A 17,190-nucleotide genomic window follows, 5' to 3' on the forward strand; every position below is an offset into this window, starting at 1 on the left:
ATTTATTATTTTTGGGTATTGTAAAAATCCGTGGTTATGTAGATTATGTGGGAAATAGTTCTCACCCTTCAACTGTTTCAATCAACCTATTTCAATTGAGAGCTTCCTTTTATTGTTTTTCTTCATGTTGTCTGTTGGTAATTAATTTTAGTGAATATGGTTATCAATAATTGTAGTTATGTAAATTATTGGATTAATTTTAAATTATTGTAAATTATTGTAGTTATGTAAATTATTGGATTAATTATTGGTTTTCTGCATGTTGTATGTGAATATGGTTACCAATAATTGAATTTGTATTGTTTTTTATTGAATTTTGAGGTGATTAATTTTAGTTATGTAAATTTTAGTTATGTAAATTTTAGTTATGTAAATTTTGGGAGTTACATATGTAGAAGAGCTAATTGCGTGAGTATGGAATTCAGTTTTTAGTGATTTTTATGGAATCTTGAAGTGATTAAATTGGGTTGTGGAATCTTGTAATGATTTTGGAAATGCATCGGTGACGATTTAATTTGTGTTTCTGGAATTATAGAATTTGGAATTGATATGGTTTGTGTTAAAGATTTATAGTATTTGGAATATAAATGGTGATGGACTAATAAAAATATTCGTTAATGAGGGTTGGTCTTTTAATAATGTAACTGCATCTATATTGTGTGTGCACAGATGTTGAACAAATTCACAACGCGTTTCAATGGTCGCGTGAAGACGAACAAGAAACAAAAATATGTAGCCGAAGAGGATTATAACTTAATCGCTACTGGTACAATTAAGGAGGTTGATATTCCCCGGTTAGGGAGGTTTCCTATACTGCAAGATGATAAACCGCACGCTACTACGGACATCACATTTACAGGGGAGCACAAATTGAAGTATCAACATCGTGGATCTTTGGCATCGGTAATTCATCACTATCAAACTATTTCACAACACTGTCCTAGAGCTAAAGATATTATTGAAAAAGCGGGATGGCAAAATTTACTGGAAATACAATGTAGCGAAACCAACCATTCAATGGTTGATTATATTGCTGAGCGGTTTTGGGATACAACAAACACTTTTCACTTCCCATTTGGTGAGATGAGATTCACCCCCTAGATTGGCTCATGTTGACTGGACTGAGTATCGGTGATGGGCCTGATGTTCCTTATGATTCGGGGAAGTACCAATTTGAACATGTTCGTGAGCATATCTTTCCGGATATCCAAGATGTCACGCTCTGTCCAAAAGCACCGTCATGGGTTTCAAATTCAATTACAATTAAATATTTAAGGTCATATTTCATCGAAGACAAGTTGGTTGCGGCTGAAAATGATAGCACCCTGGCTCATAGAGTAGCAATTGCCTTTTTCATGTATGTTTTGGGACATTTTTTCTTTTCTAATGCAAAGACTTATATTGATGCTGGATGGTTAGCTGCTTTTGAAAATCTTGATGTAGTATCCACGTATGACTGGGGTGGTGCTGCGTTTTCGAAATTGTATGCGGCACTCCGTTTATCTGGGAGGAGACAGAAGGCACTATGTGGTCCATTCCAAGTATTAGAGGTATTCTTTCAATCTAGTTATTTTTCCTCTCATTGTTTATTTTTTTGCTAAGTTATTAAATTGGCTAATTATTTTGATGGAGTAGTTTTGGGGGTATGAATACCTGGGCATATGTCGACCAGAAATCCCAGAGGCGAGTACAGAACAAAAATGGCCCGTATCTTCTAAATGGAATGTACCGAAGAATACAAATGATATTTTCCGTTGTAGGGATTTACTAAGTAAGCTTACTGCTGAACAAGTGACATGGCGCCCATGGGAATCATACAGAGAAGTTCTTGCATCTGATATGGGATGCACGGCTACGCGGCTATCAGACTCGAGATATTATTTTCTTACATGGGCATTGTGAGTTAATTTGTAAATTTTATTATATAACATACTTTTTTCCTATATAACATACTTACTAAATTCTTATTCCCTTTCTAACTGTACAGCACAACATGTATCTTGGTGAAAGGTGTTGGCGGCAAAACCATTGTACTTTCGCTGTTCCTATAAGACTACACACAGTTATAGGGGATATTGGCAATATTCAAGCCGAACGCCTAAAAAAAGAAGGTTTGGTCGATGCAACAGAGATAGTGCAAGTTGTTAAAGATTATGATATATTTACAATACTGGACAATGGTAACCAACTCCAAAGATTACGTGACTCATCCTATTTGGGAAGCCCAAACATATGGGTATGTCGGTGACTTGTATACGGTCCCAATTGAACAACCTGTTGAACATGTACATATCCCTCCTCCACATCTATTATCCCACGTAAGTGTACTTTCGACTTTTTATTGTACGTTCGATTTTTGTTGGTATATTTGTACTTATATATTTTATTTTTTCTTCACAGCATGAAGCTTACACATTATTTCAAGAAAATGCTGATTTTAATCAACAATTTCGCGAATTTACATTAAAACAAACGAAGGAGAGGATGGACGTTATCATGTCGAAAGAAGCAGAAATACAAAGGCTAAATAATGCGAACGTTGATTTGCAGCAACAACTATCTCTTTTCCGTATGCCGCACACTGTCCAACCTCAGCTTGGATACGGTTCCTTTTCCCAAACCCTGCCATCACAAGTTTGGAGTGGTATGAATCAGGGATCAGCTTCAACAATGTCCTCAGTCAATACCAATTCGAGAACGCACATGCCTTTTGTGGCACCAAGATCGTCCACTTCGGATAATGATAATATGAAGGGTTAATTTGTTATGACTATTTAGATGAACTGTCTTTGGAGTTATCTTTTCTTATCTTATATAGTATAGTCATATCATATATAGTATAGTCTAATCATATATAGTATTGTCATATCAGGTCACTGACAAAAACTTTATCTTTTTTGGAAAACACATTTGCGTGAACCCAAAAAAATATCTATTTTTTTGGTTTTTTTAATGCTCTTGAAAATGGGTTATAAATTAAAGACTGGTTTCACTCAATAATCTCTTAACAATACATCACTTCTGCTTCATATAGCAATGGAACAATATGAGAAAACCGCTCATTATTGCTCTTCTGTTTCTTCTTCATCTTCTTCTTCTAGTAGTAGTTTTTATTCCTCGGATGATGATGCAATAGCAATTATGCAAAATAACATGGCCGTTAGTTTGGGAGTCCTTGTTACAAATTCAAAATGGCCTCAAACTCGTATCAGAATACCAAGAGATCGTGATTCAGGGGCTGAACTTCTATGGAACGACTATTTCTCTCCGTACCCAAACCAACCACCCAATGTTTTTCGCAGAAGATTTAGAATGCATCGACAATTGTTTAACCGGATAGTGGAAGGTGTTACCAATGCAAACAGATATTTTGTTCAAAAGCCCGATGCTTGTGGAGTTTTAGGATTAAACCCTCATCAAAAAGTAACAGCAGCAGTACGAATGTTAGCTTACAGATGTGCGGCAGATGCAATAGACGAGTACTTACGCATAGGAGAAACAACTGTGTTGGAAGCTACTCGTAGGTTCTGTAAGACGATTGTGAATTTGTATGGGAAAGAATATTTGCGTGAACCAACGGCTGGTTATATTGAACTGTTTCTCAAGCAAAACAAAGACCGGGGATTTCCTGGGATGCTGGGTAGTCTAGATTGCATGCATTGGAAATGGGATAAATGTCCGTCGGCAGAATCTGGGGCTTACACCGCCTATAAAGGGAGCGAAAGTATCGTGTTGGAGGCAGTGGTGTCATATGACCTATGGTTTTGGCATGCTTTTTTTGGTATGCCCGGTTCTAACAACGATATTAATGTTATGAACCGTTCATATGTTTTTCGAAGTCTTGTAACAGGAAAAGCACCGCCGGTGAGCTATGAGGTGAACGGACATTCATATGATATGCCGTATTATCTAGGTGATGGAATATACCCAGAGATTCCTACTATTATTACGGCCATTAAACATCCGGTGGGTAGGAAAAAGGAAATATTTTCATCGATGCAAGAGGGTGCAAGAAAAGATGTTGAACGGGGATTTGGTGTACTTCAACAACAATTTGGAATCATCAAACAACCTGAAAGAATGTGGAATCCATATGTGCTTGCCTATATCATGAAAACTTGTATTATCTTACATAATATGATAGTCGAGGATGAGCGTCTACCCGGTGACTGGCCGCATGTTTATGAACAACGTAGCAACGCAGCACCGGTTAATATATTAAGAGGCAATAGTGACGAGTTTTCCCAAATTAGAGCTCAGCAACGCCGATGTGCAATGCGTAACAAAGATGCACATATTCGCTTGCGTGATGACTTGATCGAATATATATGGGCAGAATATGGGAATTAAAAATTGTCGTTTGTCATTTTCTTTCTATTATCTCTTTGTATGTAAACATCCTCAAGTTTTAATTAAGGTCGTATGTTTCAAAAAAGTAGAAATTTAATTCAAATCAACGGAAGTAAATTTAAAATCCAAAAATTACATAATAATAATGCTAATTGTTCAGATACTAAGAAATTTAAAACATAATAATACTAATAATACTACTAATCACTAAATAGGAGAAATAATTAAGGTTTGAACTATTCCGCCTTTGTGTTAAGATTGGTTTCTTTTATTCCGAACTATGTCCGCCCTGCGAAGTCGGAAGTACTCTTGTTGTACAGGTTCCATTTTTTCAAGATCCATCATAATGATGCGAAATTCTTCGTCTTCAGCTTGCTTGGCTATTTTTGCAGCATGTTCAGCTTGTTTTGCTACAAACTCTGCTGCTCTTTGTTCCATCTTGAATCTTGATTGTGCTTGGTAATGAGTATTGAAATTTTGTTGTTCTTTAATAATTATTCCCATAAATTCCTCTTGGTGACTGGATTTCTCTCTCCCTGTTTTCTTCAATCTTTTTGCTGCTTTTTTCCCCATCTTACGAAGATATGTGTTCTCTATGTCTCCCCCATCTGTATCGTTACCGGTCTCTCCTTGAGTTGTTGTTTGCGGTCCTTCATCATCTTCCTCGTTATTCTCATAAGTGTCCAAATCATGCGTCGTATCGAATACAAAAGTCGATCGTCGATTATATTTTATATTTTCTAACACAACTTGGTAGCACTCTTCGTGCTTAAATTTTTTCCCATCGTTGCATTCCTTGAACCTCTTGTTAACTTCTTCAAGCTGTTAATGTTTTTAAAAACACTTAAGTACATGGGCGCTTATTAAATATTAGAAAACAATGGTTGGAAAAATCAAGAATGCTTACCTTCTTTTCAGGACCCCATCCAGTATGATATTCACCTTCAACTTCTGCCTCTTTTGCCGAAAATAACGCCACATCTTTACTTATTCCCTGATATCGTTTTTGCCAAGAATTCCAAGACCGCTCTGGATTATTAGGTAAATGAAGTTCAATATCATTCTTGATACGAGTCCACAACGTCGCCTCTGATTGATCAGCTCCAACACTAGAATCTTGAGATATAGATAAATGAATTTTACACATTGTTACATCTTCGATTGTCGTAAAATTTGTACCTCGTGCTACTCTTGGTGCCATTGTAAGCGAATCCGTGAAAATTTTCCAACTGATTTGAAAGCAGAAACAATATTTCTTCTTATTGGTGTGGATAGTTTGAAGTATTGGTCGTGGGAAAATGTCACAGGATCTCATGTGTATATATAGGTGTTTCTTCCGAAAATGTCTTCCAAACTTTCCAACGTTCCAAATTATCCAACGTTCCATTTTCTTCAACGTTCTATTTTCTTCAACGTTCCATTTTCTTCAACGGTCGAATTACCAACGGTATAAAAAAATTTCAAAATCAATTTTGTCTAAGTATTTTTTTTTTTTAAACTCAAGCTTGGGGCGTTAACTATATAAACGCCTGCCGTGGGGCGTTAACTATATCAACGCCGGGATGGGGCGTTAATTATATCACCGCCTGGCATGGGGCGTTAATTATATCACCGCCTGTCTGGGGAGTTAACTATATAAACGCCTGGCGTGAGGCGTTAACTATATCAACGCCTGAATGGGGCGTACACTTTATCAACGCCTGGCATGGGGCATACACTTTATCAACGCCTGAATGGGGCGTACACTTTATCAACGCCTGGCGTGGGGCATACACTTTATCAACGCCTGGCGTGGGGCGTTAAGAATATCAACGCCGGGGTGGGGCGTTTGTATAATCTTCGTCTGAATGGGGCGTTCATTTTATTAACGCCTGACGTGGGGCGTAAACTTTATCAACGTCCCAACGGGTGAACATTTTATCAACGCCTGAACCGGGCGTAACTTATATACACGCCTCTTTATGGGGCGGTGACTTTACTTACGTTTCACAACAGGCGTAGATTATATATACGCCCGATGCCAAACGGTGATTATACCTCCGCTCCACTATATATAGTTTTGGTCTTGGTCCCAGACCAAATATGGTCTGTAATTTGGTTTTGGTCCGGATTTTAGTCTTTACTCCGTCCCGTTGCGTCTCGTCCCTGGATCATAATTATAGATTTACTCGTCCATTGCAGTTGCTCTTACGGGTATATATCGCCATATTTCTTAATTTTTTAGCCAATCCATCATATACAAACAACTCGTAGAGTAAATGGTGATCAATATATTTCGACTCGTTTCCATTGCAAATTATTGATTAAACCTGAATGGAAATTACTCGGCACTAATCGATATCCCAAAATAGGCAAATCAAAAAAAATCTCCATTCTCCAAGCAGAGTCATTTACCTTACGACGTCTGTTGCTGATGAAATATTTAGGCTCTTCATGAAGAAAGATGCATCTTTCTACTCACACAGAACTCCAGATTGTCGGATCATGGTTGTGTCTCCTCGTTGCACGCTAAATAACCCATATTTAGAGTCCGTGAACAGTTTTGTCCATATTGAACCACTTGCCGCACTTCACCATTAGGTACGACTCAATAAGATGAGAAGTAAAATGTGTCTTTTCAACACTTGACGTTTTTCAACGACAGGAAAAATCTCTTAGTTTTTGTGGAACATGGCATCTGACGTGGCTTTCTATTTTTGTGGTATTTCTGAAAATCGCTGTCCTTCCGCCACCTAGGATTGATGGATTCCCCATATATAAGAATAAAATTGATAGGAAATTAAGCTGAGCTTTGCAAATCGGGCGACACTGAGTTAACTCAGTTGTCATTTTTCCTTTGCTACAGTTTGTCTAATCTTTGATTTTATTCATTCAAATGATTCCCTGATCTATTTTTTCATTTCAGTCACGTTTTCTCTTAATTTCTTTTTTATATTTTTACTATTAATCTCTCAATCGTTTTTCATAATCGTTTTACTATGATGTTCCTTCTCATCTTGCTGTAACCAAAGTTTTATTTGCTAATCCTTTTTGTGTTTTTCAATTTCTTTCTCCTTTCTTTTCAATCTTAATCTTATGGATCTCTAATTTCTTGCAGGTTCCTTTTGATTTAAATATGGATCCCAACCAATCATTTAAATATGGATCCAGCATATCCTCAAAAAGCAATTTTTCTAAACAATCAGAGTTCAGTATCTAGTTTATCTCAATATGAGAAGCATCGTTTTCCCCCATTCAATTTTTTGAAGCCATTAACTCTCCGTTCTATCATCTGAGTCAAACCCCGATTCAAGATTACCAAATTCAAAATCTCAACTTTCCGCCTTTTGATCCCCTAATTTTCAGTAAGTTTAAGGAAAATTCGGATCCCATGCAACCAATCCAAAACAAAATATTCCATTACATTATGTTGAATATTTTTGTATTAAAATATCAAAACTAGTCATAAAAAATCAAGGTGACCAAACTTGTGATACAAAAACCCCACTCAAATGTTGGAATCCATTAAAACTCGATCGTAAACAAAATTGATACAAAAACTCCAAATTTTTAAAAATTGATACAAAAACCCCAAATTTAAATGTTGGTTTCATCAACATGAAACCAAAATAAAATTTGATGAAACCAACATTTAAATTTGGGGTTTTTGTGTTAATTTTGTTTTGATGGGGTTTTTGTGTTACTTTTGTTTTGATGGGTTTTTTGTGGAAGGATGGTGACACCTCTGGGGTTATAACTCGCAGACCGCTAAAATATAGAAAACAAAATATCCAGGTAACCTCTTATAGTTATCTTTCCAACTATATAGGTATAGCTCATCATATAAAAGCTGAGAAAAACTCCTCTAAACCTATACCTAATCAAAAGTTTCCACACTGCATAAGAATGGAGTTGGTGACTGCGAACAATATGAACAATATCACTGAAAAGATGAAGGATGTTGTGATTAGGAATCCCAGAAGTGTTATTGGATCGACAAAGAATTTGGGTGAAGCTGTTGTTGCCTGGTCAAACACTTTGATTGGCAAATTATTTACTGATGATGATGAAATTGAAACCTCAACCATCAAAGATGAGCTAAATATTTTGTGGAAGAACTACATGAAGAGGGAGATGAAAGTTGTTGGGAAATATTTTTTTTATCTTCAAATTCAATTCCCAGAAAGACATGAAAGATGTTTAAAGAAAATCCCATGGAATGTCCAAAAGAGTCTCCTAGCACTGCAGGAATATACTACTGAAATTGCTTATAAGGACTATGTTTTTTCAAAACAAGCTTGGAGTGTCCAATTTAAGGGTCTGTTGTTGGAGCACCATCATGTAGCAGTGGTGAATGAAGCCATTGAAGATTTGGGTACCAAAGTTTCGGTTGAACCCAAAAACTGTAGGCCTCGTTTTGGCAATATGGTTACGGCGCGAGTCGAGATTGATCTGAAGAAACCACTCAAAAGGGGAGAATGGTGGAATACCAATTTTGGTGACCCAAAATGGATTTGATACCATTGGCTTAAACAACCTCATAGCCTTTGTGACCAATGTTACATCATAGATCATTCTGAAGAAACTTGTGCAGAAGTTGCAGAATTATTGCGAGAAAGAGCTATGACCCAAGAGGAATATGAAGCTCACTGCCTTGCTAAAGAGAAAGATGCCAATAATAAGATGGAAAATCAAGGAGAAAATGATGATGGTTTTATTCATGTCGAGAAGGACTTGGAACTCTTGGAATATGCTGATGAGAATAGAACTAATAAGAGAGCAAGGAACCAAGTCACCCAAACTAATAGTTCCAATCCCTCAATTCAGGGCCATATTCGAGGGGGTGCAAATGATGCTGCCACAAACGTTAATCAAGCTGAACTCATGGATGTTGCTGAATCCATAGCGAGTGATCCGAATGAAAAAAACACAAAGGTGGATGCCATGCAGAATCAAGAGGAGCATGTTGTTGAGGTAACTATCCTTGTTCTTTCTTACTCTTTTAATTTTTTTACAAATCTTCATTCAGATTATTGTGCTTTTTCTATTTTCGTTCTGCGTTACACTACCTATTGCATTACACACTCCAGAATCACAACAATGAGAATTATTGCATGGAACTGTCAGGGTTTCACCAGCAAAACCACTAGAGATCATTTAAAAGATTTAGTAAATAGGTATAACCTTGACATAATTTTCATTTCAGAAACTAAGATTGGAATCGAGAAGATGAAAAAACTTGTTAAACCTTTTAAATACCCAAATAGCGAACTTATTTCTTTTATAGGTTTAGCAGGGGGACTTATTCTTCTTTGGAAGGATAGTTTCCACTGTAATGTAGTACATGCAGAGTCGTGGATTTTTAATGTTTTGGTGCAGGATAGTTTCCACTGTAATGTAGTACATGCAGAGTCGTGGATCATTCACATGGTCCATCAATGTCCATGATACGGGAGTTAGGCGATCAAGAATAGATAGAGCTCTAGTAAATGGAGAATGGTTTCTACATGTTCAAGATGCAAAACTTTTTCACCTTCCTCAACTGGGATCAGATCATTGCCCGATCATGTTGGATACCTCATCTTCAAATGGAGACACTAGAAGAAATTGGAAGTATTTCCAATGCTATGAGAAAGACGATTCCCTCAAAGCCGAAGTTGCAGCTTCCTAGAGTCAGAGTGTTGAAGGTTCTCATGCCTTTAATTTCTCCAACAAAATGATTACTATAAGAAAACGTGTCTCAAGATGGAATAAAGAGAAATTTGGAAATATCCAAAGTAACATATTTTTGCTTCACCAACAACTAACTGCAGTGCAGCAAGCAGACCCAAACAATGACACAAATTCACAGATACAACAGGTGGAAAATCAGTTAGAGTATTGGCATCAAATACAAAATGATCTCTGGGGACAAAAATCAAGGGATGAATTCTATCTAGAGATGGACAGAAATACAAGGTATCATCACGCAAATGCAAATAGGAGACGCTCTCGAAACAACATTGCAGCCTTGAAAGATGAACGTGGAAACTGGTGTACAACAAGAAGTGCACTGGAAATACTGCTTGTAGATCACTACAACACCTTGCATACTACCACCTCTCCAATGAGGAATGAAGCCATACTACGGTGTATACCCACTACCATTACTTATGCCGACAACATGGAGTTAACTCGTATACCTGATGATGCAGAAATTCACAAATCTCTCAAAGAAATGAAGTCGTGGAAAGCACCTGGTCCAGACGGATTCCCACCTGGTTTTTTCAAAACCCATTCGGAAATTGTAGGAAATGATGTGATCGAAACAGTGAAGCGGTTTTTCCGCAACGGATACATTCTGAAGAGTTTGAACAACACAAATGTCACACTCATCCCAAAATCGAAGAATAAACAATTTCCGGCAGACTTGCGCCTCATTGCTCTCTGTAACACATCGTACAAGATCATCTCGAAAATTCTATCCACCAGAATGAAGAAGGTGATGAGGAAGATTATCTCTCCATTACAGGCAGCATATGTATCGGGGCAACAAATGTCATACAATATACACCTTGCTCAAGAGATTGTTCATACAATGAACAACAAAAAAGAAAATTCAAAACATCTAGCCTTAAAGATGGATATGGCAAAGGCCTTTGATCGGCTCGAGTGGTCTTTCCTCATGGACGTAATGATGCAGATGGGTTTTAGCCAAAGATGGTGTCAGTTGACAATGCAGTGCATTAGCACTACGCAAATATCAATTATACTTAATGGCTCACCATGCAAACCCTACAAACCAACACGAGGCGTCAGGCAAGGTGACCCATTGTCCCCGTATCTATTCATCATCGTTATGGAAGCACTCTCTCGTCAGCTCATTCACGCAAAAAAGAACAACAAAATTCAAGGAATCAGAATTGCTGAAGGTGCACCTTCCATATCTCATTTATTTTTCGCGGATGACTGTCTTTTGTTCGTTAATGCTGATATGCATAATGTCAATAATCTTCTTGATATTGTCAAAGAATTTGGCATAGCATCAGGGCAGTTGGTTAATTTCAATAAATCCAGCGTCTTTACAGCACACATGTTCCACAGCGTTTCTGCAGACTGCTTACTAGGAGATTGAAAGTCCCTGGAATGGCATCAAATGAGAGATACTTGGGTCTCCCTCTATTAATTGGTAAGAAAAAAATCGATTGCTTCACAGGATTGGTGGAAAGAGTGAAAGGCAGATTGTCGAAATAGAATGGTGATTCTATGTCACAAAGTTGCAAGTCTTTGATGATAATAACTGTCACCAATACCATACCTTCTTATTCCATGAACTGCCTACAAATTCCAGGGGAAATCATTAAGCAAATTGACAGTCTGCAAAGAGATTTCTGTTGGGGTTTTACGGAAAAAAGAGATACGTACGTCACTTCATGGAAGAAACTTGGACTTCATAAAGATCTTGGTGGACAAGGTTTTCGTGATCTAAAGATTTTAAATAAAGCACTCCTTGTTAAAGCAACCTGGAGAATTTGCATCAACCCAGACGAACCGTGGGTGAAAGCACTGCAAGCTAAGTACTTCCCATATACTTTTATTCTTCATGCAAGCTTCAAAACTAATTGTTCGTGGGCATGGAAGGGATTACAGAAGCAAATAACTTTCATCAAAGCCAACAGTCGATGGAGAGTAGGAACATGTACCAAAATTAAAATTTGGTTGGATGTGTGGATCATGGGTATGACTGAACCAGCAGTTCCAAGGCATGGAGTTGAGCACAGTGAAGACTACATCTGGGTTTAGGAGCTGATAAATCAAGAAAACAAACAATGGAACCATGCACTGGTTGAACACCTATTTGAGCCAGAAACTGCTAGTCTAATCCTACAGATAAGAATACCTGCAACAACTGAAGATAAATTGATATGGAATCTCACCAGAAATGGAATATTCATCCTAAAGTCAGCTTATAATAAACTCCATGAAGACAGCTTGGGAGACAATGAAGTTTCTACACTGATTCCTAATGCAGAAATAAAATGGAAGGAGATGTGGTCCATCCAAGGTTGGCCTAGGGTAAAGCATTTCTGGTGGAAATGTCTTTCTGATATTCTACCTACAAATGCTCGCCTCTCTCAGTCCTGCAGATACATAAACAATATGTGTCCAATGTGCAATCAACATGTTGAGGACACAATGCACATCCTTTTTAACTGCCCTTTCTCAAGAGCAGTTTGGATGCTCGTGCCAGGTAGTTCGAGTATTTATACAGGAGGTCATACTAACATTGCTTCTGTTTTTGAAGGTTGGATGAAAGCTGATCAACAAACCAATTCTAATCATGGCTGGTTAAAATTAGCAATGGTAGTTTCTTGGTCTATATGGAATGAACGTTGTGAAGTTCACTTTCAGAAAAAGAAAGTGAACCCTGAAATTGTTGCAAGGAAGGCTGTAAATTTTGCAGTCCATTTAGATGGGTTATACACAGGAAATCATATCAGATTAGGCACTATAAAGCATAACCCTCCTACTCTGCATTGGAAACCCCCTGCATCCCCATATCTGCAAATAAATTGTGATGCATCCTTTGATAAAAATACAGGTTTAACAGGTGTTGCTCTTGTACTGATTCTGCAGGTACATGGCAGGGATGCTCTTCCAAGTGCTATGCAGGAGTGAAGGATTCTGAACATGCGGAATGTCTGACGTTTTTTGAAGCTGTCAAGTGGAGCATTGAGTTGCAGCATACACATGTAGTTCTGGAAACAAATTTACAAGGAATTGAGAGCTACATTGTGAAGCATTCACCAGTGATAGATTGGAGAAATGAGGATATTTTGCTTGATGCCATGGAGTGTCTGAAACAAATCCCTCACTGGGATTGTCATTTTGTTCCTAGGTCATGTAATAAACCCGCTGATACTTAAGCGAAATTCAGCAGGAAGTATAGAGTCCGTAGAATTTGGTTGCATAATCCATCAAATATTATTGAGAGTCTTTTAAATACAGACAATGTAAACTCCTTAAGTCAATAAAACTTCACATCTTTGGCATCAAAAAAAAAAAATCATTATAGTATATATTTGTATACAAACTTACATAGAAATGTTCCTGCATAATATTGCGGGCAAATGACTACGATTATTGAGAAGATTAACATGTCTCCTATTGGTTAAGATTAATGTTGAGAAGTGAAACTCTATTCTTGATCAAACACCTGAAGACAGATTCCAGTCCATTTTCAAGATCTTGAAGGTTCATCTCTACTGCTTTCAATGGTTTCTCGACATCTTTGACTTCGATGCCTTTGGACTTTAGTGCACTGTCGATCTTCATTACTTGGCTAATTTGTTGTGCTTCACCTTTGGTGGACATCAACTTATTAGAGATCAAGACTTGTTCTGTGTTGGACTGTTGGTTCAGATACAAAAGATAAAATGAACAACATTTGTTGACCCATTTTCCACCTTGTATAGACAAACCTAAAGGGAACATGTACAATATCATTAAGGCTCTCCCATGATCACTTCTTGCATGTGGCGAACTTCCGCTTTTGTTTCCCATGTCTGTGTGTTGTTCCATTTATCAGAGACATACATACAGCAATACACGTACATATTTAGGAAGGAAAATCACTCTGCAGGTTATGTAGCATATTCAAAATTCAACCATGTCGCCTCGTCACAACTAATTAAGAACCATTTATCGTTGTAAGCCAATAATTGCATGACATAATTGTGCACGAGCAGATATTCTTTAGCGATAAAGCACACAAGAGACAATGGAAAAATAATGAATAAACTTAGGATTTCTGATAATACAGGAGTTGGACTTGACAAGCTATTATATAGGAACTAAGAAAGTAAACCTAATAAAACTTTTAAACCTAATCCTAAAATATTAGACTCCTGATGGATTAAAAAACTCTGACGAGAAAAACCTTTCAAGGAATCCTAACTAAACCAAAATACTGTAATATAATCCTACTAAGCTATTAATTCTCAGTGACCAGTGTTTCCAATTCCATGACAGAATCTCATGCTTCACTGTCACAGCCTAACGTTCTCATGACAGAATTTGATTCTATCATCATCTCGTATCTATCCTTAAATCATTTAAACTGGGATAGCTAGAACAAGGCCGTATATATCGCGTTTTCTTTAATGGTGGAACCTATATATAATTAGTGAATGTAAATTTGCATACACACCACAATAGACATAGCAATATTACAAAAAGTATACATGTTCTGCTGCTATAAGGATTGCCTTCTCGATCATCTCTTAGCTATATTTTAATTAACCATATTATAGTCAACATGGAGAACTAGCTAGTCTCTATAAATCTTAAACAAGTTGATCATATGGGTTGACAATTGAAACGACAAGATAGAGAATGATGAAGTTTTTCTTATTATGAAAAGCTTGAAGATACAAATCATCTTCTTTGTCAATAAATAGAGAGGAATCCCAAAATAGATTTACACCAAATAAAATCTTTCCTAACTAACATATTTCCTAACTATATATATACAATGTACAATATATATGCGTATCTCCCAATAACAATGAACCAAACGTGTGCAATTAATCATCTTTTTAGGGAACATTGAAGAACCAAAAGACTCCTCTGTATGCCTTTCTTGTCAGGCCAAGGACTTATGTCTCTATCGCCCATGGTGTCAGTACGCACTAGCTACATGCAAGAACACGTTCTTACTTCATATAGTGTCTGTAGCGGATAAACATGTCCAGTTCAAGCAAGACCCATGTGCAGAGCTTTGAAGGGGGATGAATGTCGTTTGTTTCAGGTCACATGCAGCAGTATATAAAGGGGTGATAATATAAAGAAAACACTGACAAGCGCTATAGTTAAAGTAAGGCCAATTTGCGGACCAATTTGCATACGTTCTTAGAGCAAGTCTTATGGTGGAATCCAACCTATTCTAAGATTGGAAAAAGTATGGAATGTCAAATCTAATGGCTTCCAAGTTGGGGTCATCCACACTTTTTCCAAGCCATGTTGCATGATTTTATGGAAGGGTGTGTGGAATCCAAATAAAACGCTAATCTTAATAGCGGTAGGCGCTATTCAAAATTGCGCTCAAACTGTAACATAAAAACAAAAAGCGTCATTCACATTGGCGTTAAGCGCCAATCCAATTTGTGTTTTCAGAATAGTAGTATCAGATGCTAAAGAAGAGTCCCACACTTAAATTAAATGACCGCCTATGATACAGTGAAATGGGTCCACTTATTAAATGGACGGTTACTATATGAATTCATAAATGATGAATTCCGAAGAATACTAGCTTTACCATTTTGAACTTTCTCGTCATTTTTTTCAAGTAGTTGACAAGTCAAACGCCAAAAGGATTGGCGTTTTATTGGATTCCATGATTAGAGTTGAGCTTCCATATATAACTCCAAAAGGATAGAAAGAAAATGCTGAACAAGATTGATTATAGGACAAAAGCTTTGAGTCTAGACTTTGTTTAAGCATTCTTCTTGTTCTCCTAAATTTTTTTTTGACTAAAATGGATAAAGTTTTATTGGAAACAGAAAAAAGAAGTACACGAAGAAAGCACAGTTAAGTGCAGCAACAGAGAATGGCATAGAAGCCTAAGCAAATAAGCCAGCAAACTACGCAAACAAAGAAAATCACTAACAACAGCCAAGGCCAACAAAAAACAAAATGCCGAAAAAGCCTAACCACCTATCTTTTCTTTGCTGGGGTTCTTTTCACCTAAGTTTGCATTGTTAGATTTCCCATTCCGATTAAGCCTGCAAGAACATATTCAAAACACAAAATCTCATGATTTAAATCCTTTGCCATCATTCAGTTTACTTACCCATATATTGCAGTCTTCTCCTACAGTTATTGACACCAAAAGCTTTTAGCGAAACAAAGCTGTTAATTTGATGATGTACTTCAAAACATGGTATGGGTCTCGCGCCTAATTCATAACCTCTGCCATCCTTATTAAAACTTTCAAGTAACCCAGTTCTTGGGTCGTAACAAGAGACAAATCTACGATCCTGCCAAAACAAAACCTTGCCTTTCTTGGTAAAACCTAGTGGATAAAGAATTTCCCAAGGATTTCTAGTTTTAGAATAGTCAGTAAACTCCTTGTTCCACTTACAGGTTCCGTTTTGTTGCACATTTATGTCATTGTTCTTTCTCAATAACCATATGTGGAAATGTGGATATATTTCCCGTGTGGCCGATATATGATTAACAAGACATAACCAGTCTCCAAACACACAAAGTTCCTTCTCAATAGATTTTCCTTCTTCTATAAGAGGTGGTGAAGCTATATGGTGGAATTCCTCATTACATTCTTCTACAAGAGGTGGTGAAGCTATATGGTGGAATTCTTCATTGGCTAAGTTAAAAGCAACAATCTTTGATGCCTTATCCAGCCAATGTATCTCTCCATTTATAAAAACGCCCTTTGATTTTCCACCAATATTATGAAACAGCGAGTTGGGGTTCTCTTTTTCCTCCTTCCATTTATTATTCTCATTGTCAAGAATATACACCTGAGAATACCATTTGTCGTTCCTTTTATGGTAGATTCTAACAACTTTGTACTCGTCAGTTGAAGGACTGTAACCAAACCCACTCATCATCTCGTATGCACATTTGCCTCTTCACATGTAAATCTCGGAAGATAAGCGTACTCTCTGGTGAGAGGGTTACATATATGAATAGGGTCATTCAATTCATGGTGACGCATAGTACAACAAATCAACCCATCGCACGAATTAATCGCAAAGAATTCTGAATCAAACTCCGTGTTGTTCTTAATTGGAGGAATGTTGATCTTTCTATTCTTTAATTTGTAAGACTTCTTCTTAGCATCCACATGGTTTTCAAGAT

At 37.1% G+C, this 17,190-nt stretch overlaps 1 protein-coding gene across 1 annotated transcript; it reads right to left on the reverse strand.

Annotated features, from left to right (window-relative positions):
• Window positions 1–16,053: 16,053 nt before the first annotated feature.
• LOC113351898 lies at window positions 16,054–16,937 on the reverse strand. The gene is made up of 2 exons (XM_026595805.1): window positions 16,160–16,937; window positions 16,054–16,091 (listed from the first exon to the last, which is right to left on the reverse strand). The coding sequence occupies exons 1-2, from the start codon at window positions 16,935–16,937 to the stop codon at window positions 16,054–16,056; spliced, it is 816 nt and encodes a 271-aa protein (XP_026451590.1).
• Between the last annotated feature and the right edge of the window lie 253 nt (window positions 16,938–17,190).

This window comes from Papaver somniferum, chromosome 2 (genome assembly GCF_003573695.1).
Source record: "Papaver somniferum cultivar HN1 chromosome 2, ASM357369v1, whole genome shotgun sequence".
Classification (NCBI taxonomy): Eukaryota; Viridiplantae; Streptophyta; class Magnoliopsida; order Ranunculales; family Papaveraceae; genus Papaver; species Papaver somniferum.